Source organism: Dendropsophus ebraccatus, chromosome 12, assembly GCF_027789765.1.
Source record: "Dendropsophus ebraccatus isolate aDenEbr1 chromosome 12, aDenEbr1.pat, whole genome shotgun sequence".
NCBI lineage: Eukaryota > Metazoa > Chordata > Amphibia > Anura > Hylidae > Dendropsophus > Dendropsophus ebraccatus.
In genome coordinates this window covers 16868719-16895841 of record NC_091465.1, presented here as the reverse complement: position 1 = coordinate 16895841, position 27123 = coordinate 16868719, and the positions used below count along the sequence as shown (strand labels likewise).

At 43.7% G+C, this 27123-nt stretch overlaps 2 protein-coding genes across 3 annotated transcripts in view; one reads left to right on the top strand and one right to left on the bottom strand.

The window, feature by feature from the left end:
• The window catches only part of BARX2 (BARX homeobox 2), a 42250-nt gene extending 40201 nt beyond the window's left edge, over positions 1-2049 (bottom strand). Inside the window, exon 1 of the mRNA XM_069947079.1 lies at positions 1648-2049. Within this exon, the coding sequence (XP_069803180.1) occupies positions 1648-1834 (187 nt within the window). The 5' untranslated portion in view covers positions 1835-2049. The remainder of the gene's footprint in view (positions 1-1647) is intronic.
• A 1992-nt stretch (positions 2050-4041) lies between these two features.
• ARHGAP32 (Rho GTPase activating protein 32) overlaps positions 4042-27123 on the top strand; it is a 216154-nt gene continuing 193072 nt past the window's right edge. The window contains exons 1-2 of one of the 2 annotated variants that reach the window (XM_069949108.1): positions 4194-4353; positions 7450-7511. The gene's annotated coding sequence lies outside the window, so the exon portion shown is untranslated. Of the gene's footprint in view, positions 4173-4193; positions 4354-7449; positions 7512-27123 lie in introns of those variants that run through there. The other variant, XM_069949113.1, reaches the window with a different exon arrangement.

Genomic DNA, 27123 nt, shown 5'->3' with positions numbered 1-27123 from the left:
CCTGCTCTAGGGTACATGGGAGAGACCCCTGCTCCAGGGTACATGGGAGAGACCCCTGCTCCAGGGTACATGGCAGAGACCCCTGCTCCAGGGTACATGGGAGAGACCCCTGCTCCAGGGTACATGGCAGAGACCCCTGCTCTCCCACACAGGCTGCTGCTTTGTTACTCCAGGAGACAAGTGACAGCTCACAAATGTTGCTGTTTTGCACAAAAGCTCAATTGTGTCTGATGTTTTTTTATTTTCCAACAGTCTTTCTTCATTCAACAAGAAACAAGTGCTCCCAATCCTCCACAGTCTCTGCTGACACCTCCTGCATGACCTCTGCTTCAGGTTCATGTGGGAAGTTTGCAGAAGTGTCAGCTCTAGGGGCCAAGAGAGGATGCAGAAGTGTCAGTTCTAGGGGCCAAGAGAGGATGCAGGAGAAGTGTCAGCTCTAGGGGCCAAGAGAGGATGCAGGAGAAGTGTCAGCTCTAGGGGCCAAGAGAGGATGCAGGAGAAGTGTCAGCTCTATGGGTGAACAGTATATTCAGTGAAAAGTGTAAATCTCTGTCTATATTACAAAGGTTTTTTTTGTGGGAGGTTACAAAAAAACTACCACTACTAAACATTTTAAACACAATAACAATGAGTGTAAGTGAAGGAGCAGCAGAGGGATTCCCAATGGACACTGAGCATCAGCTAGAAAAGCCTGAGACCAAACAGGTTATCCCTGGGGGACATACATAGACAAGAGGTGGAGAGAAGATGGATGGATGGATGGATGGATGGATGGATGGATGGATGGAGGGAGATAGATAGATAGATAGATAGATAGATAGATAGATAGATAGATAGATAGATAGATAGATAGATAGATAGGAGATAGATAGGAGATAGATAGATAGATAGATAGATAGATAGATGATAGATAGATAGATAGATAGATAGATAGATAGATAGATAGATGATAGATAGGAGATAGATAGATAGATAGATAGATAGATAGATAGATAGATAATAGATAGATAGATAGATAGGAGATAGATAGATAGATAGATAGATAGATAGGAGATAGATAGATAGATAATAGATAGATAGAGATAGATAGATAATAGATAGATAGATAGATAGATAGATAGATAGATAGATAGAGATAGATAGATAGATAGATAGGAGATAGATAGATAGATAGATAGATAGATAGATAGATAGATAGATAGATAGGAGATAGATAGATAGATAGATAGATAGATAGATAGATAGATAGATAGGAGATAGATAGATAGGAGATAGATAGATAGATAGGAGATAGATAGAGATATATAGATAATAGATAGATAGATAGATAGATAAATAGATAGATAGAGATAGATAGATAGATAGATAGGAGATAGATAGATAGATAGATAGATAGATAGATAGATAGATAGATAGATAGATAGATAGGAGATAGATAGATAGATAGGAGATAGATAGATAGGAGATAGATAGATAGATAGATAGATAGGAGATAGATAGATAGATAGATAGATAGATAGATAGATAGATAGATAGATAGATAGATAGGAGATAGATAGATAGATAGATAGATAGATAGATAATAGATAGATAGATGGATGCTGTGTATCCCCAGGGCAGTATACAGTATATACCGGCGGCTCTTACCGGGGCAGGAGTGCAGGGGTTTGGGTCGCACCAGCAGGGACGGACACACCGAGTACAGGGACAGTCTCTCGAAGTAATCGCACGTCTCCTTGGAGAGAATCTCGTCGATCATGAAGGACTTGTAGCGCCGCCTGGCAGCCTTCAGCTGTCCGGGGGAGGAGAGCCTGAGCTCGGCCTGGCAGTGCATGCTGTGCCCGGGTGGTGACTCCTGTCTTGGCTCCGGGGGGTCCGCTGGGAGTTGGGGTCCTGGGGGTCTCAGCTCTCTGCTATATAGACGTCATTTCAGTCCCTTTTGGGGAGAGAGAAGCTGTCACTCAGAGGAGAGCATGGTGAGAGCGCCAAGAGGAAGCCGTCAGCAAGAGCTGCCCACGATCTGCCTGCCACCTTGTCACTGGCTGTCACTGCCTCCTGCTTATGTGCGGAGCTCACTCCTGGTATATGTCTATGTACTCTATATCAGGATGTCACTCCCCCTGCATTAGCAGTGGGTGTCTCTCTCACACAGATGTCTCTTATATATATATATTCTTACCCTAATCGCCATGTCTCTTCTTGCTAATTGTTCTTAGGTTATGATCTATTTACACATGTAATAGGGGCCCCCAATAGAGAGCACAGCTCCCAGGTAATAGGGGCCCCCAATAGAGAGCACAGCTCCCAGGTAATAGGGGCCCCCAATAGAGAGCACAGCTCCCAGGTAATAGGGGCCCCCAATAGAGAGCACAGCTCCCAGGTAATAGGGGCCCCCAATAGAGAGCACAGCTCCCAGGTAATAGGGGCCCCCAATAGAGAGCACAGCTCCCAGGTAATAGAGGCCCCCAATAGAGATCACAGCTCCCAGATAATAGAGGCCCCCAATAGAGAGCACAGCTCCCAGGTAATAGGGGCCCCCAATAGAGAGCACAAGTAGTAGGGGCTACCAATAGAGAGCACAGCTCCCAGGTAATAGAGGCCCCCAATAGAGAGCACAGCTCCCAGGTAATAGGGGCCCCCAATAGAGAGCACAGCTCCCAGGTAGTAGGGGCTACCAATAGAGAGCACAGGTAGTAGGGGCTACCAATAGAGAGCACAGCTCCCAGGTAATAGGGGCCCCCAATAGAGAGCACAGCTCCCAGGTAATAGGGGCCCCCAATAGAGAGCACAGCTCCCAGGTAATAGAGGCCCCCAATAGAGAGCACAGCTCCCAGGTAATAGAGGCCCCCAATAGAGAGCACAGCTCCCAGGTAGTAGGGGCTACCAATAGAGAGCACAGGTAGTAGGGGCTACCAATAGAGAGCACAGCTCCCAGGTAATAGGGGCCCCCAATAGATAGCACAGCTCCCAGGTAGTAGAGGCCCCCAATAGAGAGCACAGCTCCCAGGTAATAGGGGCTTCAATAGAGAGCACAGCTCCCAGGTAATAGACCCCCTCCCAATAGAGAGCACAGCTCCCAGGTAGTAGGGGCTACCAATAGAGAGCACAGCTCCCAGGTAGTAGGGGTTACCAATAGAGAGCACAGCTCCCAGGTAATAGCCCCCCTCCCAATAGAGAGCACAGCTTCCAGGTAATAGCCCCCCTCCCCCCCCCCCCCCCCCACACACACACCAATAGAGAGCACAGCTCCCAGGTAATAAGAGTCCCCCAAAAAGAGCACCGCTCCCAGGTAATAGGAGCCCTCAATAGAGAGCACAGCTAAGAGGTTATAGGGGCTACCAATAGAGAGCACAGCTCCCAGGTAATAGGGGTCAGGGATGCTTTAGATACAGCATCCTTGATGTAGCCAAATATATATATATCTGAACATACCTCAAACACAATATCCTGAACGTGGCAACCTGTACAGCGCTTTGATCGTGACTTTATCCTGTATCACGAGTGTATCCACCTGCACAGAGCTTAGATACCGTACACTGGATGCATGCACTTGTAAAACGTCATAGAACAGTATCCCAATTGTATCCAACTGCACAAATGTCACTAGCTGTACAGTATCCTGAGTATCCCTGCATCCATGTGTTTATGAGGAAATGATGCAGTTGTGCAGTCGGTAGTCGGAGCAGTAATCCAGCCATTATGTTCTTCTATGGGCTCATCTGTATACCTACAGTGACATAGAGGGGTATACATAAAATGTGGTGGGGGAGCCCCCCTGCTCCATCACTATGAGCAGGGAGATTATTGGGAATAGTCAAAGCAAGTGGCAAAAACGTCACCGGAGGAGGCAGCCTTGTCCCCTGTTCACATTACACGGTTTTACAACGAATCTTAACGAATCCCGGTGACTTCGTCTGAATCTATTTTTCTTGGCAATGAATCCGCTTTTCATCAGCAAAAGAAAGCTGACCGCAGCGGTACCGGAGAGAAGACGCGTCACGTTCACTAATCGGCGCGAATCTGCACCGGTGGACAACGACTATCGATAGGACACCGGAGCTACTACCGACCGGCTGATGATGGGCACCCGCACCGGTGTGTCGCCCCCCTGAACCCTAACAAACAAGCAGAATCTGCAGCCGCTCCGCCCGATTATTCAGCACCGATCAGAGGTACCGGATACCGGGAATCTGGAACCGAAGATCGCAACAAATATACGGGGAGCAGGTCCTGCAGGGGGATGATCGGGGGCTCCTGATCCTGGAATACAGGGGGTCTACACATTATTATCATCATAAATAAGGGGAACAGCCACAAACCGACTGCAACCGGGGAAACCGAGAAGCCTTATCGGTAATACAACTAATAACCGACATAACGATACCGGTAATAACTGATAGAATAATGTATACGAAGATATCATCATCATCATCATCAAATAACTATAATTCACATTATGGATAGATAGTAAAGTGATCATCCTGGGAGGCAGAGTATAATCCTCATCATCCTCAATACACCAATATATAGTATTAATGATGATGGATTACAACCCTCATTATCGATAGATACTAATATTATAGATGATGATACCGGGGACACACAGAAAAAACTGGAAGAACGGTAACCCTCATCATCATCATCATCATCATCATCATCATCATCATCAATAGAAACTAAAGTGGTGGTGCTGATCGATAGTGGTGGTACTGGGGAGAGTGTACTCCTCATCATCAATAGTATGGATAGTAATAATAATGATGATACTAGGAAGACGGATTATAATCCTCATTATCGATAGATTCTAATAATATAGATGATGATACTGGGGAGAGTGTAATCCTCATCATCAATAGATAGTAATAATAATGATGATAGTGGGAGACAGTGTAATCCTCATCATCCATAGTATGGATAGTAATAATGATGATGATACTGGGGAGAGAGAGGATCATCATCATCATCATCATCATCATCATCAATAACATATAGAAACCCGGGATTACAATAATTCTCATTATCAATAGACAAGAAAAGTAAGCATGATGATGATGATGATGATGATGATGATGATGATGATGATAAGAGTTTGCAGGAACCAGGGAGCAGATACATTGTTACCATTTACCGGATAGGCAGTATACTATGTATATGAGATCACACAGCAGCAGTAGGATGATGATGATAATAATAATAATAATAATAATAATAATAATAATAATAATAATAATAATTATTATTATTATTATTATTATTATTGTTCATGATGTATTCTGCACTCTATTTGTCTATTTCTCTCTTCTGGATGTACATTGTTTCCTACACTCACACAATAAAGTATTTTATTGTAGTAGAAAGATTTGCTGCTGACCCCCATCCCTGTGCATCTCCCCCTGACTCCCCTATGGTGATCTGCCCCCTACACACTGCCAGCCTGGGGTCACACATCCTTTGTTTTTTTTACAGTGGTTTGTTTTTTTTCAGTTGTTCACAGATTGAAAAAAAAAAAAAAAGTTAAAACATGGTCCCACTGTCTATTGATGCCATGAGGGCTAGGATCACACAGCACTTCTTTCCATCTGGTGTATGTTGTCTTAGGCTATGATCACACACAGTATTTTTGCTCAGTATTTTTTGTCCTCATGTTGCAACCAAAATCAGGAGTGGGTTGAAAACACAGAAAGGCTCTGTTCACACACTGTTGAAATTTAGTGGATGGCCGCCATTTAATGGCAAATAATTGGCGCTATTTTAAAACATCGGCCGTTGTTATGAAATAACGGCCATTATCCACTAATATTCAACAGTGTGTGAACATAGCCTTTCTGTGTTTTCAATCCACTCCTGGTTTTGGTTACAAAATACTGAGCAAAAATACTGTGTGTGAACATAGCCTACATAGCTATATGCACACTGCATAAATCTGATAAATCTGCACAACACAAGCCTGTAGAGAGCTTGGGTACATTTACATAAAAAAATTAAAATAAATAAATAAAACATTACACATGATAAATAAAAAAGTTGCCTATAAGACCAGCCATAGCTATTGCATTTTATGCTGCTGCTCACATCTTTCACTTGAAAGGAACCAAAAATCACACATTTTTGAGCAACTACACCCCTGATAAAGGTGTGAATGTAGCCTGTGTCGCTTTGTGGGTTCACTTCTGGTTTTGGTAAAATCACTGACGTAACACTATGTATGCACAGAACCTGTGGCTACTGTACTTTGCAGCACTGTTTGGGCTCTGTTCACATTTTAGAGAATCTGTTCAATATTCTGTCATATTCAATTAGAAGAATAGTCAGTAGCGGATTATAATAGGTCCTTTTCGGAGAATAGCATAGAGTGTATCAACATTCTTCCTTTCAATGGATCCACTAGGCGCCATTGGTGACTCTCATGGATCCAGCATTCCGTCATTTTTATTTCCCTTATGGCTATGTTCACACAACGTCAAAAATGGAGAAAAAACGTCCGATTTCGCTATTTAAAAAAACGTCCGTTTTTGCCACAATTTAACTGACTGCAATGCCATTGCATTGGAGTCAATGGGAAGACGGACGTCCAATGCACACAATGCATTGAAAAACGGACGTTTTTGCCGCGGATGTCAAAATAATGAACATGAACATTATTTTCGGACGTTTTTTGCAAATAGCGGACGTTTTTTTTTTTTTAGTTGTTCACACACAGTTCTTCTTTTGTCACCGTTCTTTCTCCGTTTTTACTATTAAATTCAATGGATTTTTCAATTAAGCCGCATCTAAAGTAATTAGTAACCCCAAACTAAAATAATGTGCAAACACTCGTCAAGGGGAGGCCAGGCTTCGAAAAACGTCCCATTATTTTAGACTCAAAATAACGGACGTCATTTTAAACGGAGCTGAAAAAAACGTTGTGTGAACATAGCCTTTTTTTGTAATTATTTTTTTTTTGTAAATTGTCTTTTTATACAAAATTTACTTTCATTGTAAACACGAGTAGGTACAATATTTGTATATACAGTGACGAGAATAAAGAAAACAAACCGAAACATGTAAAATTTATTTTCTAGACATTCATTACACTTAATGGAAGAAAGATCAAGGGGCCACGTGTGGTGGGAATGTGGAAATCCTGACAACCATCATAACCGATTTCTATAGGGAATCACAGACAGAATGTTTCTGTTTGTCCACATGTCACTGGTTTCCCTTTTATGACTTTTTTTTGTGCTGCATGGTATAGTATAGTAGTCTACGCTATTGTGGAGAGGAGAGCAAAAAAGCTGATACACAACTTTGTGTTATAACATAGAGTAAGAATCCAATAGGAAAAAGATTCTGCTGTTTTTAACATCTCTTTAACATATATATTGTATCCTCTTTAAGGATATAAAAACGTAATTACAAACCACAATGTGAACTAAGCCTTATCAATAACCAACAGTTACTGTATCATAGGAACTCTAACAGGTGTGAACAGCTCAGAATGCAGATATGATCACCATGACCCTACTATGAAGGTAATCACAAGGACCTGTATCCGGCCATCCAGCTCCGAATAATCACAGACTTTATTAGGAATACTGGGAAAAGTCTCCTATTATTACAGATGGTAATTGGGGCTGACCCGGGTTATCTCTATGGGATTTATGGGATCTGTTCTGAACCATTATTGGTCCAAGAGAAGGAGAATTTTAATATTTAACATAAGGATGATAATAATTTATGAAAATATAATGATAATACCAATAGCAATAAATAATATTATAGTTATATTTATAAGAACAGTAATAACATAAAAGCGACTTATAATAATATATCATCTATAATAATAATCTGATAATTATATATGATAATAATAATATAGTGATAGTATATACAATCTATGGTAATAGAATATGGTAATGATAGTAAGGCATGGTTCACACTGCATTTTGTGTTTACTTTTTGTGTATTTGGTTTGACGCCGTAGTATGTAATTGTCATCCATTTCTATAGAGCACTATAGACAAATAACATGCTGTTTTATTCCATTTTTTGTATAAAAGGGATGGGGAACCTTCAGCGCTGGCGTCTGCGATATTGTGTTGAACAACCAAACGTACTTGTCTTAACATTTAGGCCATATTCCCGCTATGTAAAATAAGGGCAAATAACGGATGTTTTTGCAAAATAACCACCAATATTAATGATCATGATCTGTAATAAAACGATGGCCCACACAGTATTTTTGCTCGGTATTTTGATCAGTATTTTGCAACGAAAACCAGGAGTGGATTAAAAAACACAGAAAAGCTATGTTCACACATTGTTGAAATTGAGTAGATGGCCGCCATTTATTGGCAAATAATTACCATTATTTTATAACAACTGAAGTCGCACCCTCCATTGTGTGAACTGACATGTCTGTGTGGTGGCTATTCAATGAATAGTGGCCGCACAAAACTGACATCAGTTTTTCGTGTGGCCAGTTGTAATCCCCGCTGGAGCATATACTCCGGCCGGGATTCATTCATTTACATACAACGTATCTTTTGCATACATCACAGCTGTTATTGCAAATTGCAAAAACGGCCGCGATTTATGCAAAAGATACGTTGTGTGAACATGGCCATACAATGTATTCCATTGCTATCTGGCATATGGCAGAATCAATTTGTAGCAGAAAGAAATCCAGAAAGAATCCAGAAACAAAGTATACACTTTTTTATAGAAAAAAAGAAACTTATGCAATATTCTAATTTCTAATCTTATTTATTTATTTATTTTGCTGAAACCCCTCAAAACTGAACAAAAATCTGTGAATAATTGGCTTAAAAAGCTCCAAAAACAGGTATATTGAATGAAACAATAGTATAGACCCGTCCTAAGGCCTAAGACTGGGTTCAGTTTAATGTATAGAATATAAATGTATAGAGGATGTTAGAACAGATTCGGCTGTGTACTATACAGCAGAATCCATTTCATGTTGAAAGCTGTTGTAGATTTAACACCAAGCAATGTGTCCATTGGAACTTGGATAAAGCCCTAAGGCTATGTGGAAAACATGGATATAGTCATTGGCTGTATCCATGTTTTTCAGACAACCTTAGAGCTTTATCCAACTTCAGCAGCCCCAGCTAATCAAATGCCGAACGATCGCTCATCTCTACTGCTGGTACATTATTCTGGTTCAGGTGGACTGATCGGCCTTTGGTTGCGTCTTTAATTAAAAAGTCCATTGAATTTAATAGTAAAAACGGAGAAAGGACTGTGAAAAAGGAAAAACTGTGTGAACAACAAAAAATGATGTCCGCTGTTTGTAAAAGTCGTCCGAAAATAATTGTCACGATCATCATTTTGACGTCAGCACAGATAACGTCCATTATTTTCTACACTGTGTGCATTGGACATCCGTTATTCCATTGACTTTAATGCATTGCACTGCAGTCAGTTAGGCTCTGTTCACACGGAAAAAAACTGGCGAAATTCTCCACCAGCCTCCTTGTTAAAATGACAGTCTATGGGAGGTTTGCGCACCTCCTCTCTCTGCACTGAAGAATGAATATGTCCATTCTTCAGCGTGAAGAGACACGGAGAAAGAAGGTGCGCAAGCCTCCCATAGACTGTCATTATGACACGGAGGCTGGTAGGATTCCGCAGCAAGGAATTCCGCCAGTTTTACTCCATGTGAACGGAGCCTTAAATCGCAATGACATTAGCGGATGTCTTTTTAAATAGAAAAAGTAGACGCCTTTTCTCTTTTTTTTTGATGTTGTGTGAACATAGCCTTACTCAGAACAAGACTAAACCCTGACTGATCTCCAGTCCTGGCATGGAGCAAGGAGAGTGAACCACTTCTCAGTTACACCTCTGACCATGGAGGTTATTACGATTCGGTTATGCTGGACAGTAATCATCAGCTTTTATTGTTTCTGGGAAACCGTAATGATTATTAGCCAATAAAGATCAACAATAAAATGTTTATGGTTATGTTCACACAACGTCAAAAATAAAAAAAAAGGCGGGCGCTTTTGAAATTTAAAATAACGTCCGTTTTTGCCGCAATTTAACTGACTGCAGTGGCAATGCATTGAAGACAATGGAAAGACGGACGTTCAATGCACGCGGTGTATTGAATAACGGACGTTATCACCGCAGACATCAAAATAATGATCATGACAATTATTTTCGAACATCTTTTGCAAACAGCGGACGTTGTTTATTAGTTTTTCTTTTGTCACCGTTCTTTCTCAGTTTTTACTATTAAATTCAATGGATTTTTCAATTAAGCCGCAACCCAAAATCCAATTAGTAACCAAGCTAGAATAATGTACAAACAGCTGTCATTGCACTAAGGGGAGGCCAGGCTGCTAAATGACGTCCGTTATTTTAGACTCAAAATGAGGGATGTCATTTTAAACAGAGCTGAAAGAAAAAAAAACGTTGTGTCAACATAGCCTATTACTGATCCTGATCCATTGCGCGGCCATAAAACAATATTAGGTACCTACTTACAGGGCAGTTTTTGGATCAGTATTTTGCATCAATATCTATAAGTTGGAAGAAGGTCTAGAACACACAAGACACACACAAGACACACACAAGACACACACAAGACACACACACACACACGTTTTACTTCTGCTTTTGTCTAGTAAATGCTGATGTAAAATAGAGACCAGAATACTGATGTGTGAATGTAGCTGTGTAGTCAGTGAATGTAAATGCGGCTCGTAGTACAGTAATCCTGGTTGGCCCACAGCTTTCGAAGTGGTTTTTACCTCCTGGAGGGATAAATCTGCCTGCTGATACATTGATACCTTGTTGGCCTTGAATTACTGCATTGTTAAGGGCATTTAGGATACAGGAACCTAATAAATGGCCAAGTTATCTGACTGGAATCTATCTTGACTGTCATAAAATGAGCTTAAAATTCTGTCTGCAAATCACCATGTGTGTACTGTGTAAACAGAGAATAGAGAGGATAGGAAGTTCCTAAAATATCTGTGTGTGTAAGAAGAGAATCAACTCCAGTATCCGTAGCTGTAAGATCTGCTGCTACTTAATAAATGTTATAATTGTGTGCGATTTTACACTTTAAATTATTTTTCTTATTAGCAACACATTAGTTAACACTATGCACTGAGAGGCGGCACTGAGCTCAGGAATTGGGCTGAGTTTAGGGTCTGTGCTCAGGGGTGGAGTTGTCCTTAAGTGTGGGCTGTGCTCACCTGCACTTAGGTGTGGACTTTGCTGTAGAGTGGGGCTGCACTGAGGTGTGGGCTGTGCTCAGGGGTGGAGCTTTATTTAGATATAGGCTGTGCTCAGGGGTGGGGCTTCATTTAGATATAGGCTGTGCTCAGGGGTGGGGCTTCATTTAGATATAGGCTGTGCTCAGGGGTGGAGCTTTGTTTAGATATAGGCTGTGCTCAGGGGTGGAGCTTCATTTAGATGTAGGTTGTGCTCAGGGGTGGGGCTTTATTTAGATATAGGCTGTTCTCAGGGGTGGGGCTGCACTTAGATGTAGGCTGTGCTCTTGGTTTCATTTAAATATAGGCTGTGCTCAGGGCTGAGCTGTACTTTGGTGTGGGCTGTGCTTAGGGGCTGGGACTGTGTTTGGAGTGAGGCTAGAATAACACAACCTCACATAGGTGTGGTGAGGCTATGCTTAGGGGCTTCTGCTCCACTCATGACAGGTCTGGCATCAAGCCATACTCAGGTGCTGGGATTGTACTAAAGGATAGGACAGTGTACAGGGGCTGTGCTCGAAGTAAAGCTATGCCCAGGGGTCGCAGTCTCACATGGACTGGCATCATACTCTTGCATCAGGCTGTGCTCAAGTGTGAGGTTGTATTCACAAGCTGGGGCTGCACTGGGACTTTGCTCAGGGACTGGAGCTTTTCTCAAGGGTGGGTACATATTTAGATTCTGTGGCAGTGTTCAGGGTAGGGGCTGCATTTGAGATTATACTATGTTTAGTAGTAGGCTATGCTCAGAGGCTGAGCTTAGGGGCTGCACACAGGATTGGGGCAGAGGCGCTGGAGCTTCATTAAAAGTCTAAGGCTATGATCCGGGGTTGGGCTGTTCTTAGGAGCTGTACACAGGGTTGGGGCTGGGCAGAGGGGCTGGAGCTTCATTAAGGGTCTAAGGCTATGCTCAGGGGTGGGGCTGTGCTCAGGAGCTGCATTGTGAGTCTAAGTCTATGCTCAGGGGTGGGGCTGTGCTTAGTGGCTGCATTGCGAGTCTAAGGCTATGCTCAGGGGTGGGGCTGTGCTCAGGAGCTGCATTGTGAGTCTAAGTCTATGCTCAGGGGTGGGGCTGTGCTTAGTGGCTGCATTGCGAGTCTAAGGCTATGCTCAGGGGTGGGGCTGTTCTTAGTGGCTGCATTGAGGGTCTAAGGCTATGCTCAGAGGTGGGGCTGTTCTTAGTGGCTGCATTGCGAGTCTAAGGCTATGCTCAGGGGTGGGGCTGTGCTCAGGAGCTGCATTGTGAGTCTAAGTCTATGCTCAGGGGTGGGGCTGTGCTTAGTGGCTGCATTGCGAGTCTAAGGCTATGCTCAGGGGTGGGGCTGTTCTTAGTGGCTGCATTGAGGGTCTAAGGCTATGCTCAGAGGTGGGGCTGTTCTTAGTGGCTGCATTGAGGGTCTAAGGCTATGCTCAGGGGTGGGGCTGTGCTTAGTGGCTGCATTGGGAGTCCGATCCTGTGCTCAGGGACTGGAGTAGCGCTCAGACTCTTCTCTTCTTGTCAAGCTTGTTTGCTGTGTCTTTAGACTCTTCTCATCACCTCTCATTAGTCACATTTTGCATGTGATGTTTATGTTCACAGGCCATATTGTATCTGTCAGTCATGTTGTTTGTGCTCTGGGACCAGAGGAAAATGAACGTTATTGTTTGGTTTAACAACTTTAATGAACAGGGTGAATGAGCTGACCAGCTGGCGGCTGGAGGGGCCCTATTCTATCTGTGGGGTCTTCTTCCTTTGTCAACCTCTTAACCCCTGGGTGAAACACATGCGTCAATAAGTAAATAGTTGTCCGTCCCCTGAGTCTTGCAGGTTGTATCGGATCTGGGGATAATTTTAGTATAGTCAGTCATAGTCTTCTGCTTCTGTTTGAGGAGGATGGTCAATGTCAAAGTGACTGTCATAGGATAAACCACTTTATACTATAAAATATCAGTAATAATAATGACGTCCTCACCATTATATGTGATTAGGACGAGAGGTCTGGCCTTTGTCCCCTCCTATATGGCCTGGCCAGGGACGTCACTATACCAGAATTTATCAGTATGCCAGTATTGCCCTATCCTGGCTGTTGCAAGACTACAACTCCCATCATGCCCTGACAGCTTCCAGCACATCCCACCGGTGCATATTCCTACCAATGTGACTGTACCAGTGTATCCTATTCCTTTGCTTGTCCAGGCATGCTGAGAGTTGTAGTTTTGCAACTGCTGGAGAGCCATAGGTCGGGTATAGAGTGGTGTAGACATTCCCTTGTGACCTTAACACGAAAGAATCAAATCTTTCTTCTTTTACCTCCACTAAGAGGCTAGGTTCACACTATGTAAACATAACAGCAGCCATCATTTGTGCAAAAAACATCTGATATTTTTGAAATAAAGGACGTTATTTGCACAATGACAACATTGTTATAAAAGACGGCCGTCATTTTTACATAGTAAGAACATATGGTGGTTTTACACGGAGGGATCATCGTTCGAATTTGCACAATAACAATCAAATTCGAACGATAATCGTACGTGTAAACGCAGCGAACGATCGAGCGACGAGCGACAAATTGTTCATTTTGACCTTTGAACATGTTCTCCAATCGTCGTTGGTCGTTCGCAAAAAATTCGCAGATCGTTCTGTGTAAACAGTCTTTCACCGATCTGTTATGAATTGCGGAGGCGAAGAAGAAGAAAATAAGTGGAATTACAGCGATTAATTTGTCATGTTCGCCAAGTACATTTCCCCTTTGTCAGGGTTTTGGCCTCCTCTACAAACAGCGTAATTTAAAGGCAGAAAAACGTGGGGTGTCAGGATTCCTCCCATGGATGTAATGAGAGTAATTTGCCCTCGATGTTTGCAGAGTGATTGACATCTCTGGATGATTCGCTGACGTTCTCATCTGCGATAAATAGTTGTGTAATTACAGCTGATAATCTCCGGAGGAGCCCCCGCCCCGGTATTATCAGTGTCATCACCTCAGCGCTCCTCAAGCCTTATTACATATTTATTAGAGGAGGGAGGGGGGCACTGTTTATTCCCATTCGCCGCCCCTGTCCTCCGGTCTCATCATAAATCCAGTGTTATATAATGGAAACATTGATGCATTCATGGAGAGGAAAGTGGAGGTGGAAGGGCCAAGCCCCAGCATAAGGGGATCCTATTTACGGAATACATGGACGGCCCAGTATTAGATTACCATATGTACCACCTAAGTGGCTGCAATATGCCAGGGGGGGCACTAACTTCTAAAAGCTGCCAGAACCTTGCTAATATCTATTCATTTACATCTAAGGGACTAGATTAGTGAGTTCTGTTTCTTACAATAACTAGTAGACTGTTAGAGAGCAGAGATTAGTGAATCCTAGGGCTGCCAGGAAAAGATGGATGGAACTGTAGGCGTTATGCATGTTTTTCCAGAACTCTCTAGGGCTGCATCCAACTTCTTTAGCAGTGAGCAATGAAATCCTGCATGCTCGCTTGGTTATGGATGAACCCAAGCAAGCTCGATGTCCGCTCATCTCTTTTTAGGCTATGTTCACAATACGTAAGAGACCGTCTGTTCCGTGACCCCTGGGCCGTTCTCTGTATCACCCCCCCTCCCTTCCCGGATCATTTGTTATGAATACAGCCGCGAGTACGGCACATCACCCGCAGCTCTATTCATTCCTATGGAGCTGCCAGAACGAGTTGAGTGCTGTACTTGGCTCTCTCTCCATTCATTCTCTATGGCACCATTGGCTCCATGCTCCATCTTATATTATTTCTCTGACAGTTTCCTTTCCGTTTTTGATGGGTAATACTAACAAAATACTGTGTAAAGTATGCGTAAACCCAAGGTAAGGTTCCTCTACCTGTATGTAGACCTGGTGATGGACAGGAGGGTGACAGAGGATGGCAGGTGAGTCAGGGATGAATACACCAGAAATCATTTCCTTCAGGACATTACACGTGTGCTTACTGCAGATATTCCTGACCGACCTGCTGCCATGGGAGAAGGCATGTTAAGGATGTGAGAAGATATTCCTACTGGGGTAATGTCCTTAGAACAGGCTATCTCGTACAGGTGCAAGCGCGCCCTGACCTTAGGAGGAGCTCACACTGTAATTCTGCTCCCCGGGTAATGCACACTTGGCAGCAAATTTGTCAGTCGGGCAGAATCCTGATCCTTGAGAGAGAATACAAAGTGTCAGGTGGTATAAACCATGTAAATCCACCAGATTGTGGCTCACATGTGATTCCAAACTAAACACTGCAACCACCCTGAATAGCTCTGCCCCCAAACTGCGAACCATGGCAGCGACATGAGCAGCGGCTAAAGATACCGGTGTCTCTCATTTGCCGATAATTATGATCTTCCGCTTTCTCACTGTATACAATACAGAGTTGGAACCTTAGGATGGGTTCACACTGCGTTTTTGCAATCCCTTTTTTTTATTTTTTTATCTGTTTTATGCAAAAAAAATTAAAACGGATGAAATAACTGATGCATTTTTGTGCATCCGTTTTTCCATTGACTTCTATTATAAAATAAAGGACAAAAGAAGGATCAAAACGCATCCGTTTTTTTTAGCATACACAAAAACATGGCTGACCACAGTTTTGTGTATGGTAAAATAAAAATCATGTGTTTTGATCTCTTTTTCTATCCTTTTTTTTATGTAATGGAAATCAATGGAAAAACAGATTTGCAATTTAAATGCGTCTGTTTTTCATCCGTTTTTTTTTTGTGTGTGTGTGCTGAAAATGGATGAAAAAAACGAATTGTAAAACGCTGTGATAACCCAGCCTAATGGTGCGTTTACACGAAACGATAATTGGCCCGATCGTACGATTAACAATGTCAGAGTAACAATTTTTTTTTCATAACGATCAGTGTTTATACGGTACGATATATCGTACAGAAAATTCATTTTGCGATCGTTTTGCGAACATTAGTTAAATCGGCGAACGACTGTTCACACGGAACGATTTGCGAATTTGTTTGCGAACGACGATTTGGTAACATATTGAAAGATCAAAATGAGCGATGTATCGTTCGTTGTTTGATCGTTGCTGCATTTACACGTACGATTATTGTTCGAATTCGATCGTTATCGCGCAAATTTGCACGATAATCGTTACGTGTAAACGCACCATTACCAGGGTCTGCATCCCCTTGGACGCCCAGATGGGGGGGGTACACAATCACCATTCCCAGTATGAATAAGGGCCCTATTACACAGGACGATTATTGCGCGAAAAATCATTTTATCGTTCGAATATAAACGATAAACGTTCTGTGTAGTTGCAGACAGTGATCGAAAAATTGTTCGTATGTCGTTAAACGTTAATTTAGATCTGAACCTAAAATTATCGTTAATCGTTTGCTAATCGTTCGCTGTAATTCCACGTTCATTCGCCCAAGTTCTGAATTTTTTTTTACTAATCGCTCAGTGTATTAGCACATTGCCCATTGTTTTGCTGAGATCAGAAGGAATAAGCGATCATAGTAACGATCGTAATAACGATTGTATCTAACAACTATCATTCTGTGTAATATGGTGAACAATTTCAGGTTAACTATAAACAATCTCGTTTGCGACCGTTTATCGTTAGTCTTTAAAAATCGCTTAGTGTAATAGGACCCTTAGATGATGGGAAGGGGGGGGGGGGGCATAGTAATAACTACTATCTACGCCTTTTCTGATGAAACTTGTAAAACTTTCTTGCTTCTTATTCTTCCATTTTCCTAAGCGGCGTCATCATTTATTTTTGCAGCAGAAATGTGTTGACCATCCTCAGTCGACAACGATGGAAGCTGGTTTCTATTTTTAACACTTCATGCTAAATTCTTGCCATCGGGTCTCCATCTTACACAGTCACAACATCAGTCTGAAAAGAAGAATTACAGACAAGCTGTTCATACACTGTGATCACCAGTGCTAAACTGTCTGTATCAACAACACAGCACCTAAACCTGCCACCTAGAGACAGAATATAAAACTATGTGACGCAAATGATATCTGGCTCCTGGCTGCACATGGCAGGAATAAACTGAGGGGACTTCTTACCACTTCCCCTAATCATTCATTTATTTGGATGAAGATCTTTTTATTCTCTACAAATTTCATAGATCTGTGAGTCTCACACAGCTGCACATGGAATGATAGAAAACACAATGCACCATCATGTGACCTTTCAGCTTCTATTTTTACAATGCAGCTGATGGCAGAATTTATCTAAACATCAGAAAATAATGACAAGAAAAATATATACATTCCAAAGTCAATAGAGCGCAGGTTTGTGTATCAGTCGCCACAGAAACGCTTCCAAAACAAGGAGTTACACAGAACGCGTCTGTTCTCCGGCATCAGAGACCTTCCCGTGCCAGCGGCAGGTCACAGCACAGTATGGAAGGCAACATGTGAAGCAAAGAAGAAGATTCCTGGACGGGAACCAGGACAGAGGCGAAATATTCTGCTGACCGGTCCATGAGATCATGAAATTAGAGATGAGCGAACCTGGAGCATGCTCGAGTCCATCCGAACCTGAACTTTCGCCATTTGATTAGCAGTGGCTGCTGAACTTGGATCAAGCCCTAAGGCTATGTGGAAATCATGGATATAGTCATTGGCTGTATCCATGTTTTCCAGACAACATTAGAGCTTTATCCAAGTTCAGCAGCCCCCGCTAATCAAATACCGATCGTTTAGGTTTGGATCGACTCAAACCCAAACCCAGTTCGCTCATCTCTAATCATGATCTGCCTGGGGTGCTGATAGATAGGAGAGATAAATAGATAGATAGATAGATAGATAGATAGATAGATAGATAGATAGATAGATAGATAGATAGATAGGAGAGAGATAGGTAGGAGATAGATAGGAGATGGATAGATAGATAGATAGATAGATAGATAGATAGATAGATAGATAGATAGATAGATAGGAGATAGATAGATAGATAGATAGATAGATAGATAGATAGGAGATAGATAGATAGGAGATAGATAGATAGATAGGAGATAGATAGATAGGAGATAGATAGATAGATAGATAGATAGATAGATAGATAGATAGATAGATAGATAGATAGATAGGAGATAGATAGATAGATAGATAGATAGATAGATAGATAGATAGATAGGAGACAAAGTCCATGTCCACAAAAAGCAGCGGCACTCCAGTAGTGAAAACAAACGGTGAAGGTTTATTCACATCCGAAAAACAAGCGACGTATCTGATTACAGCAGTGATCTTTTTTCAAGCTAAGTTTGCCCGGTGGATCCGCGGGCTTGCTTGCAGGCACCCTCTTCATTCATTTCTAGAGTGCTGCGACATTTTGTTTTTTGTACATAGATAGATAGATAGATAGATAGATAGATAGATAGACCGACCTCAGATTGTGTCCCATTGCTCATGTGTTAAGTCTCTTATTTAAAACTCTTCTCTCCTGAACCATATTTAGCCCTTTAACAAATTTAAAGGGTCCAATCATGCCCCCACTTTCTCTTTTTTGTTTGTCCTGTGAATAATGATTCTTTGATACTTTTGATACTTAGGGCTGTATTACATGGTCCGATATCCTGGGTAAGCAAGCGCCGATCTGCATTAATGATGTCCGGGCAACCCTTCCTAGGGTATTTTGGCATGTATAGAAAATAATAAAGATGTATACTTACCTCTCCACGCTCCCTGGTGTCCTCCCTTTTTTCTGTGTTCCTACTCACTGCAGCCACCACTGACACTTCCGAACCCATGTGACAGTCCGCTCAGCCAGTCACTGACTGCAGTGCTGTCCTGTCTCTGCCGGTGATTAGCTGAGCGACATGTCACTGCAGAGACAGGTTCAGAAGTGTCAGAAGCAGCTGTAGTGAGCGGGGTATGCAGACATAAGCCATGGAGCATGGAGAGGAAAGTATAAACCTTTATTATTCAGGTTCAGAAGTGGCAGCTGCAGTGAGCAGGGAATGCAGAAACAAGCCGTGGAGCATGGAGAGGTAAGTATAAACCTTTATTATTCAGGTTCAGAAGTGTCAGTGGCAGCTGCAGTGAGTGGGGAATGCAGAAACAAACCGGGAGTTCACCAAGCAGTTTGGATAGGTAAGTATACACCTATATTATTTTCTTTACCCTTTTACCATCCATCACCTGCACATCATCTCCTACACAAAGCGATGCACGGGCGACGGCCAATGATTTTTTAACATATTGACATAACATATATGATTATCACCTCGGCTAATCGTTGTTTTTATTACATGGGACAGTAGCTGCCCGATTCTGCCTGCCCTTGGGTTATATGCACACTGAGCAATTCTCTGAGAATTCCACACTGACGGATTTCGCGCAGATTTCTGCACATTTTATAACGCTCGTGGAATTCCCATGGAAAAATGAGCTCCATAGAGTTTTATGGAATTCCGACAGAGCAATCCGCTTAAAGAGTTGACATGTCAATCTTTTGGGCGGAACGCGGATAAAGCACAGAATTCCAGGCAGAAATTACTGCGGTGTGCACAAACTGACGGAAATCCCATTTTGCTCTCTGGAAAGGAGCAATGTTGCATTTAATCAAGCACTTTTTGACACTGAATCTGCGCAGAATTTTGTGAGAATTGCTCAATGTACATATACCCTTATATAAAAGAAATGAAAAAGCCACATAAAGAAAATAATTGGGGTCTGGTGTAGGAGATGCCCCCTTTAATAATCCTCTAAAGGCTTGAGAACGGACACATTACCTGCTTTGTGCACACTTGATTTCTGACACATTTTTTGGGAGTGCTGCAGTGAACATTTTTTGTAGATAGAGCGATACGAGATGAAGAGATAGGTGATAGCTAAATATGAGATAGACAAATAGATGATGGATAGCTAGATAGGTAATGTTGGCTGTACATAAATTCCTCATATATAAACAGGCCAATCTTGCTCCGGTTCCTTATCAGCATTAAAGATTTTTCCAAACAAACAATAAGAAAATGTAAAAAGCCGCACTGTAGATTTAGCGCATGAACAGGAAGCCACAAGTGACAGCGGGAGACAATGCAGCGGGAGCTTTACTAATAGTTTTAATGCAAACAGGTTGGGCGGCATAGCTGAGGTAGACCTGGAGTAATGTTCTGCAGCAGGGAGGTGTACTGGGTGTTATGTAGCCTTCAAGGTCATGAACTCTCAGCATGAAAGAGATTAGAGAATCATTATTCACCCAGAGCTGCGCTCGTCTTCACGCCTCCATACCGCTCAGCACACAAGACACTTTCATGCCAGCTTAGGCTATGTTCAGACCTATCTGATGTGAAATTCTGTGGGGTACATTGGCAACCCTGGAGAATGGGATGCTGGTGTATACCACATCATGTCCCCTCCTATCCAAGACCCATGCTTTGAAACAGGGTCTGAAAGCAACCAAGTTCTGCAAATTTATAAGCGTATACTGTTTTATCGTGATTGATACTTGATAACATGGTGACCATATTTTTAAGTCCCACAATGAAACAGTATACGCTCAGTATACGCTTCATCTCAGTATACGGCTCATACTGTACCTCCTAAGGAAAAGACTCTGAGCCCAATCTGCAATATGTATCCACACAGGTTGTTACATTGTATCTGAGCCCCAGCGATAGATGAATTATAAGGCTGGTAACATGATGTCTTGTCCAACATATACCTCCAATGGAAGACTCCAGTGTATGTCATTGTATAGACAAATGGATATTCTTTATGTAGTGGGTTTGTCTGCATAAAATGGCATCAGTCTGTTATCAGTGGTGTAGCCATAGGGGTTATGGGTGTTGCACTTGTAACTCAGCCTCCAAGCCAGAGGCTCACTAAAGGCCCTATTCCACAGAATGATTATTCGGCTGATATCGGCCTTTATGGACGATAATTGTCCTGTGGAATAGAAGACAACGATCAGCCAACATTGTTTATGTTGGCTGATTGTTGCGTTGTTTGTCTTTCAAACATGTTGAAAGACAAACGACTCATACAGCAACGATCTGCTGCCATCACTCCGTGGAATAGGACTGGCAGCAGACCACTGCTGTATGCTATGGGCTGCCCTCCCCCACCTCCCCGCGACCCCTCCTGCACTCACCCGCCCACTGCAGCCGCGTGTAATAGCGGCAGCGAATGGGGAACGAGGAGCAAACAAGAGCTAATAGCGCTCGTTTGCTCCTCTCAGACGGCCCGTGAAATAGGGCCTTAACTGTTACGATAATCGTTCCGTGTAATAGAAGGCAACGATTGGCTGTCGGCTGATCATTGCAGTTGTTTGTCTTTCAACATGTTGAAAGGCAAACGACTTATAAAGCAACGATCTGCTGCTGTAGCTCCATGAAATAGGAGCGGCGGCAGCATACCACCACTATCCCCTATGGGCTGCCTGGACGATCACCCGGCAGCCCCCCTGCAGCTCCCTGTGCCTTCTCCCCCGGCTCTCACTTGCTCGCTGCTGCCCTGTGTGATAGGGGCTTCACTCTGAATTGCTCAGGGCAATCTTAAAAAGAAATCTGTGGTCATACAGTTACAGTTGTACTGTCCTCTCTGCCCCCATCCTGTACTCATCTCTATGATTATAGAGAGGATTGCTTGGTCATACAATTACAGCTGCACAGTCCTCTCTATCCCCTCCCTGCACTCATCAATTCGATCATAGAGAGAACTGAGCAGCCATAAAGTTACAGCTGCTCGGTTATCCTTCTCTGCACTATTCTCTATGATTATAGAGATAATCCTGTGGTTACACTGTTACAGCTGCACAGTCTTCTCTATCCCCTCCCTGTACTAACTTCTATGATCTTAGAGAGAACTGAGTAGCCATACTGTTACAGATATGCAGTCCTCTCTATCCCCTCCCTCTACATATACTGTGACTGTTCTCATCTCTATGATTATATATAATGTTGAGCGAACTCGTTGAAAGTTCAGGTTCGGCAACGTTCATCTGAACCTGAATGCTCAACACTTATTGGACAAAGTTGGATAAGACCCCAGGGCTGTCCAGAAAACATGGTTACATGGCTGTATCCATGTTTTTTTGAACTTCCTAGGGCGGTATCCAACTTCTCTAGCGACCAGGAGTCATATGCCGTGCGTTCTTCTGAACCCGAACTTTTGACAACTTTGCTCAAACTTAATTATAAAGAGATTTGTTTGGCCAGTTTCAGATGCACAGTTCTTTCTATCCTCTCCCTCCTCTTATATCTATGATCATACAGAGAACTGCGGCCATACAATCACAGCTGCACAGTCTTCTCTTTCCCCTCCCTGGCATCATCTCTATGATCAGTTGATCAGCCTGGAGAGGTAATCACTGGAACCTAGGTATAATAATAATAATAATAATAATAATAATAATAATAATAATAATAATAATAATCCCTCCAATGCCCTCCACTAGTGATCTTAAAATTAAGACCCTCCCGACTGACCACTAAGCCATCAATAGTAGTCATAACTGCTTAACTGCAACAAGCGCTTGTCACAATTCCATCCCGAAAGTAACAGCAGGAGAGTCGAAGACACCGCAGGAGGACCCCAGGGGGGAACGTGGGGAGGTGAGCATAGGATCCTTATTATGTTGTATGCAAAAGCAGAATTATATAAAAAATGTTTACATGGCCGTAGTACCCCTTTAATGCTATTCACTTGGATACTATATGGCTCTGTATATTTGGCTTGTTTATAGCCAAGTATTCAGGCCCTGTATATGGCCTGCAAATATACATAAGATACAAGATGTCATGTTTGTGGCACACAATGGCGGCTCACATGGGGCAACCCCAACCTTGTATTCTTACGCAGTTCTGCATCTGTTTTCACAATTAAAGACAATTATTGATAACTGTGGGATTGATGCTCTTCTTTCTTGATCCTATAAGTGACTTTTCCCTATTGAGATGTTCTTTATTGACTGGCCAGGCTGAAGACCTTTATTGTTCAGGGACTTCTGTCATCCGGATCACTGTTAATCCACATGATCACTTTCAGGAAGGAAGAAACGGTGAGACACTGACTGATCCCACTGAATTGTTCTCTGCTGGTGACAATGTAACTAATTGTTTCCACAGAATCTTCTGGGATGTTGTAAATGTGCAATGTGCCGCATCATACTTATGTGTCATGGAAGAGCACAGATTTCCTTATAGGTGTGATGTCCTTTATTTTTAGGTGAATGCAGCCCTTGTGCCATACGGGTGTCAGCGGGAAATAATCTAGTTATGATACAGATTCCGGATGTTATGTGATATGTAAACAGTGAGCCCAGGCTACAGGTAGAGGCACACGTAACTAACTGCGCAGGCCAACAAAGCAAACAGGAAAGGAAATACTACTGTCAAAATGCTTTTCACTCCTCCTAGTTGTATCTGTTTTGGGAAAGCTGGGTGATAACTAGAGATGAGCGAAACTACTGTAAGTTCTGGTTCACAAAACCGTAAATCTCCGCTAGATTCCTCTGTTCCTTTTCACATATCTCTGTCCCCTCCAGACTCCTCTGTCCCACTACAGACCCCTCTGTTCTCTTCCAGACTCTTCTGTCCTCATCCAGACCCCGGTGCCCTGCAGATTCCTCTGTCCTCAACCAGACTCCTCTGTCCAATCCAGACTCATCTGCCCCTTCAGACTCCTTTGTCCCCTTCCACACACCTCTGTCCCCCATTAGGCCGGGTTTACATATGTCCGGCGGTGCGGCGGCGTTTCCCTCCGGCGCAGGAGAAAAGCGCCGGAGGGAAACGCATCTTTGAACTGATCCCATTGTTTTCAATGGGATCGTTCAAAATGTGCGGCGGTGAACTAGTGGCCGCCGCATCGCCGGACCGTCGGTGCGTTAGGACGCATCTTGCAGCGTCCTGGCGGACCGCCGCTCCGGTGATGCGGCGCCGCAGCAATTCAATGGAATAGAGCGCCGGATGCCTCGCCGGGCAGGACGCATGTCGTTCGGCTCTGGCATCCGGCGTTCAGGCAAATAGTAGCACAAAATAAACATATATCTCCCCCTGTGTGCTCTCCCCCTCCCCTATAGTCCCCCCTTGGTCCCCCAGTAGTATATCACCCCCCCTGTTTCTCCTCCAGTAGTATATAGCCCCCCTGTTGCCCCCCCAGTAATATTTAGCTTCCCTGTGTGCTCTCCCCCAATTAGTATACAGCATTGCTGTGCGCTCTCCCCCAATAGTATATAGCCCCCCATGTGCGCTCTCCCCCTCCCATATAGCCCCCCTGTGCGCTCTCCCCCTCCCATATAGCCCCCTGTGCGCTCTCCCCTTGTAGTATATAGCCCCCCTGTGAGCTCCCCCAATTTAGTATATAGCCCCCGTGCGCTCCCCCGCAAATCCCATTGAAAATGACAGGAAAACATACTGGGGAAAAAAATGTCAACTGATGAGCACAACTTGTGACAACTGATGACAACTGATGGAAACTGATGGCAACTGATGGTTTTTAATGAAAAGACGGATAGAAAAACTGATCACAACTGATGCATTTTTGGCATCAGTTGTGACATCAGTTGTGGTCAGTTTTTAGGCAAAAAACGCAACTGATGCCAACTTATATATGTAAGGCCGGGTTTACATATGTCCGGCGGTGCGGCGGCGTTTCCCTCCGGCGCAGGAGAAAAGCGCCGGAGGGAAACGCATCTTTGAACTGATCCCATTGTTTTCAATGGGATCGTTCAAAATGTGCGGCGTGAACTAGTGGCCGCCGCATCGCCGGACCGTCGGTGCGTTAGGACGCATCTTGCAGCGTCCTGGCGGACCACCGCTCCGGTGATGTGGCGCCGCACCAATTCAATCGAATAGAGCGCCGGATGCCTCGCCCGGCAGGACGCATGCCGTTCGGCTCTGGCATCCGGCGTTCAGGCAAATAGTACACAAAATAAACATATATCTCCCCCTGTGTGCTCTCCCCCTCCCCTATAGTCCCCCCTTGGTCCCCCAGTAGTATATCACCCCCCCCTGTTTCTCCTCCAGTAGTATATAGCCCCCCTGTTGCCCCCCCAGTAATATTTAGCTTCCCTGTGCGCTCTCCCCCAATTAGTATACAGCATTGCTGTGCGCTCTCCCCCAATAGTATATAGCCCCCCTGTGCGCTCTCCCCCTCCCATATAGCCCCCCTGTGCGCTCTCCCCCTCCCATATAGCCCCCCTGTGCGCTCTCCCCTTGTAGTATATAGCCCCCCTGTGAGCTCCCCCAATTTAGTATATAGCCCCCGTGCGCTCCCCCGCAAATCCCATTGAAAATGACAGGAAAACATACTGGGGAAAAAAATGTCAACTGATGAGCGCAACTTGTGACAACTGATGACAACTGATGGAAACTGATGGCAACTGATGGTTTTTAATGAAAAGACGGATAGAAAAACTGATCACAACTGATGCATTTTTGGCATCAGTTGTGACATCAGTTGTGGTCAGTTTTTAGGCAAAAAACGCAACTGATGCCAACTTATATATGTAAACCCAGCCTAAACCCAGCCTTAGACTCCTCTGTTTACTCCAGACACCACTTTCCTCATCCACACTCTTCTGCCCCCTCAAGAATACTTTGTGCTATAGACTACTGTTCCCTCCAGACTCCTCTGCACCATAAGAACCCTCTCTACCCTTCAAGATTCCTCTTTTCCCATCCAGACCCCATGACCTCGTCCAGATTCCTCTGCCTCCCTCCAAACACCCTCTTCCCTCTGCAAACTCCTCTGGCCTTCTGCAGAGTTTTCTCTTTCTTCCTTAGTCACCCCCGTCTTCTTCACATCCCTCTGTCCCCTCCAGACTCCTCTTTCCTCCTCCAGATTCCTCTGTACACCCTCAGACTCCTCTGTCCTCTCCAGACCTCTCTATCCTCCTCTAGACTCCTCTGTGTCCTATAGACTTGTCAGTCCCCCACCAGCCTTCTGTGTCCTCTACAGACCCCACCATTCCTTCCTGATTCCCCTTTCAGACCCCTCACTACTCTTCTCTCTCCTCCAGAATTGATCTGAGAGTAGCAGACCACTGCTCCAGCAGAAGCCCCCCCCCTTCACTGTGTGTTTCTAGAACTCTCCATCTCTATGGTGGTCAGCCTCCCTCTTTAATCATATTTCGCTGCGTCTTCACTGATACTTGTCAGGTGACTATTACCAGGGATGGCAGCACATCGACTCTTATCGCGGTTGTGTTTCAGGTTGATTCTAAACATAGACCTTGAGAGTAGTCGCTCTGCTCCAAGTATGGTGGTGTTAAGAAGAGGTTAACAGTGGCGGATTAGGGCGGGCGTTTGCTTCGGATTGCTCACAAGTGTAATTGGCCTCTTTGATGAACTCTTCGATTTGGTTTTCCTCCAAGCTGGCCATATTGCCATAGATTTAGCCTGCAGCGTTCCTGTACCGTACATCAAGTGCTAGAGCGATTGCTTTTCTGGGAAAGATTTCTGTCGTTCTCCGTGGTGAGAAGGGTGTGGACCGTGTCAGGATTTCATTATCATGTAAATGACACCCCATCGCTGGATAATAAAAACTTCTAAGACTTTCTAATAGAATTTACTTCAAAATCTCAGACCTCTGCTTGCTGTCAGGAAAGAAGAACTTCACATGACGGTTCAGCATATGTTATATTGATGCACATAGAACACTAGAAGGAGCAAAAGATGATGGCGGCTTTTCTGCTGTGTACTACTTAGTTCAGTGATCCCCAACCTTTGGGTTTCTAGCTACAGTATTGCAAAACTACAATTCCCACTATGCCTCAACATCTGACGGTCCGTGCATGATGGGAGTTGTAGTTGTCCAATAGCTGGAGAGCCATAGGCTGGGGAACAATGATTTTGCTGCCTTTTTGCAGCACTACCCCATACACCTTTAAAGGCCATGTTCACATGGCATATATGACCGGCCGTTCCTTGACCCGGCCAGGTCACGGAGCGGCCGGCCTCTGCCAGGATCATCCCAGCCGGTAGAG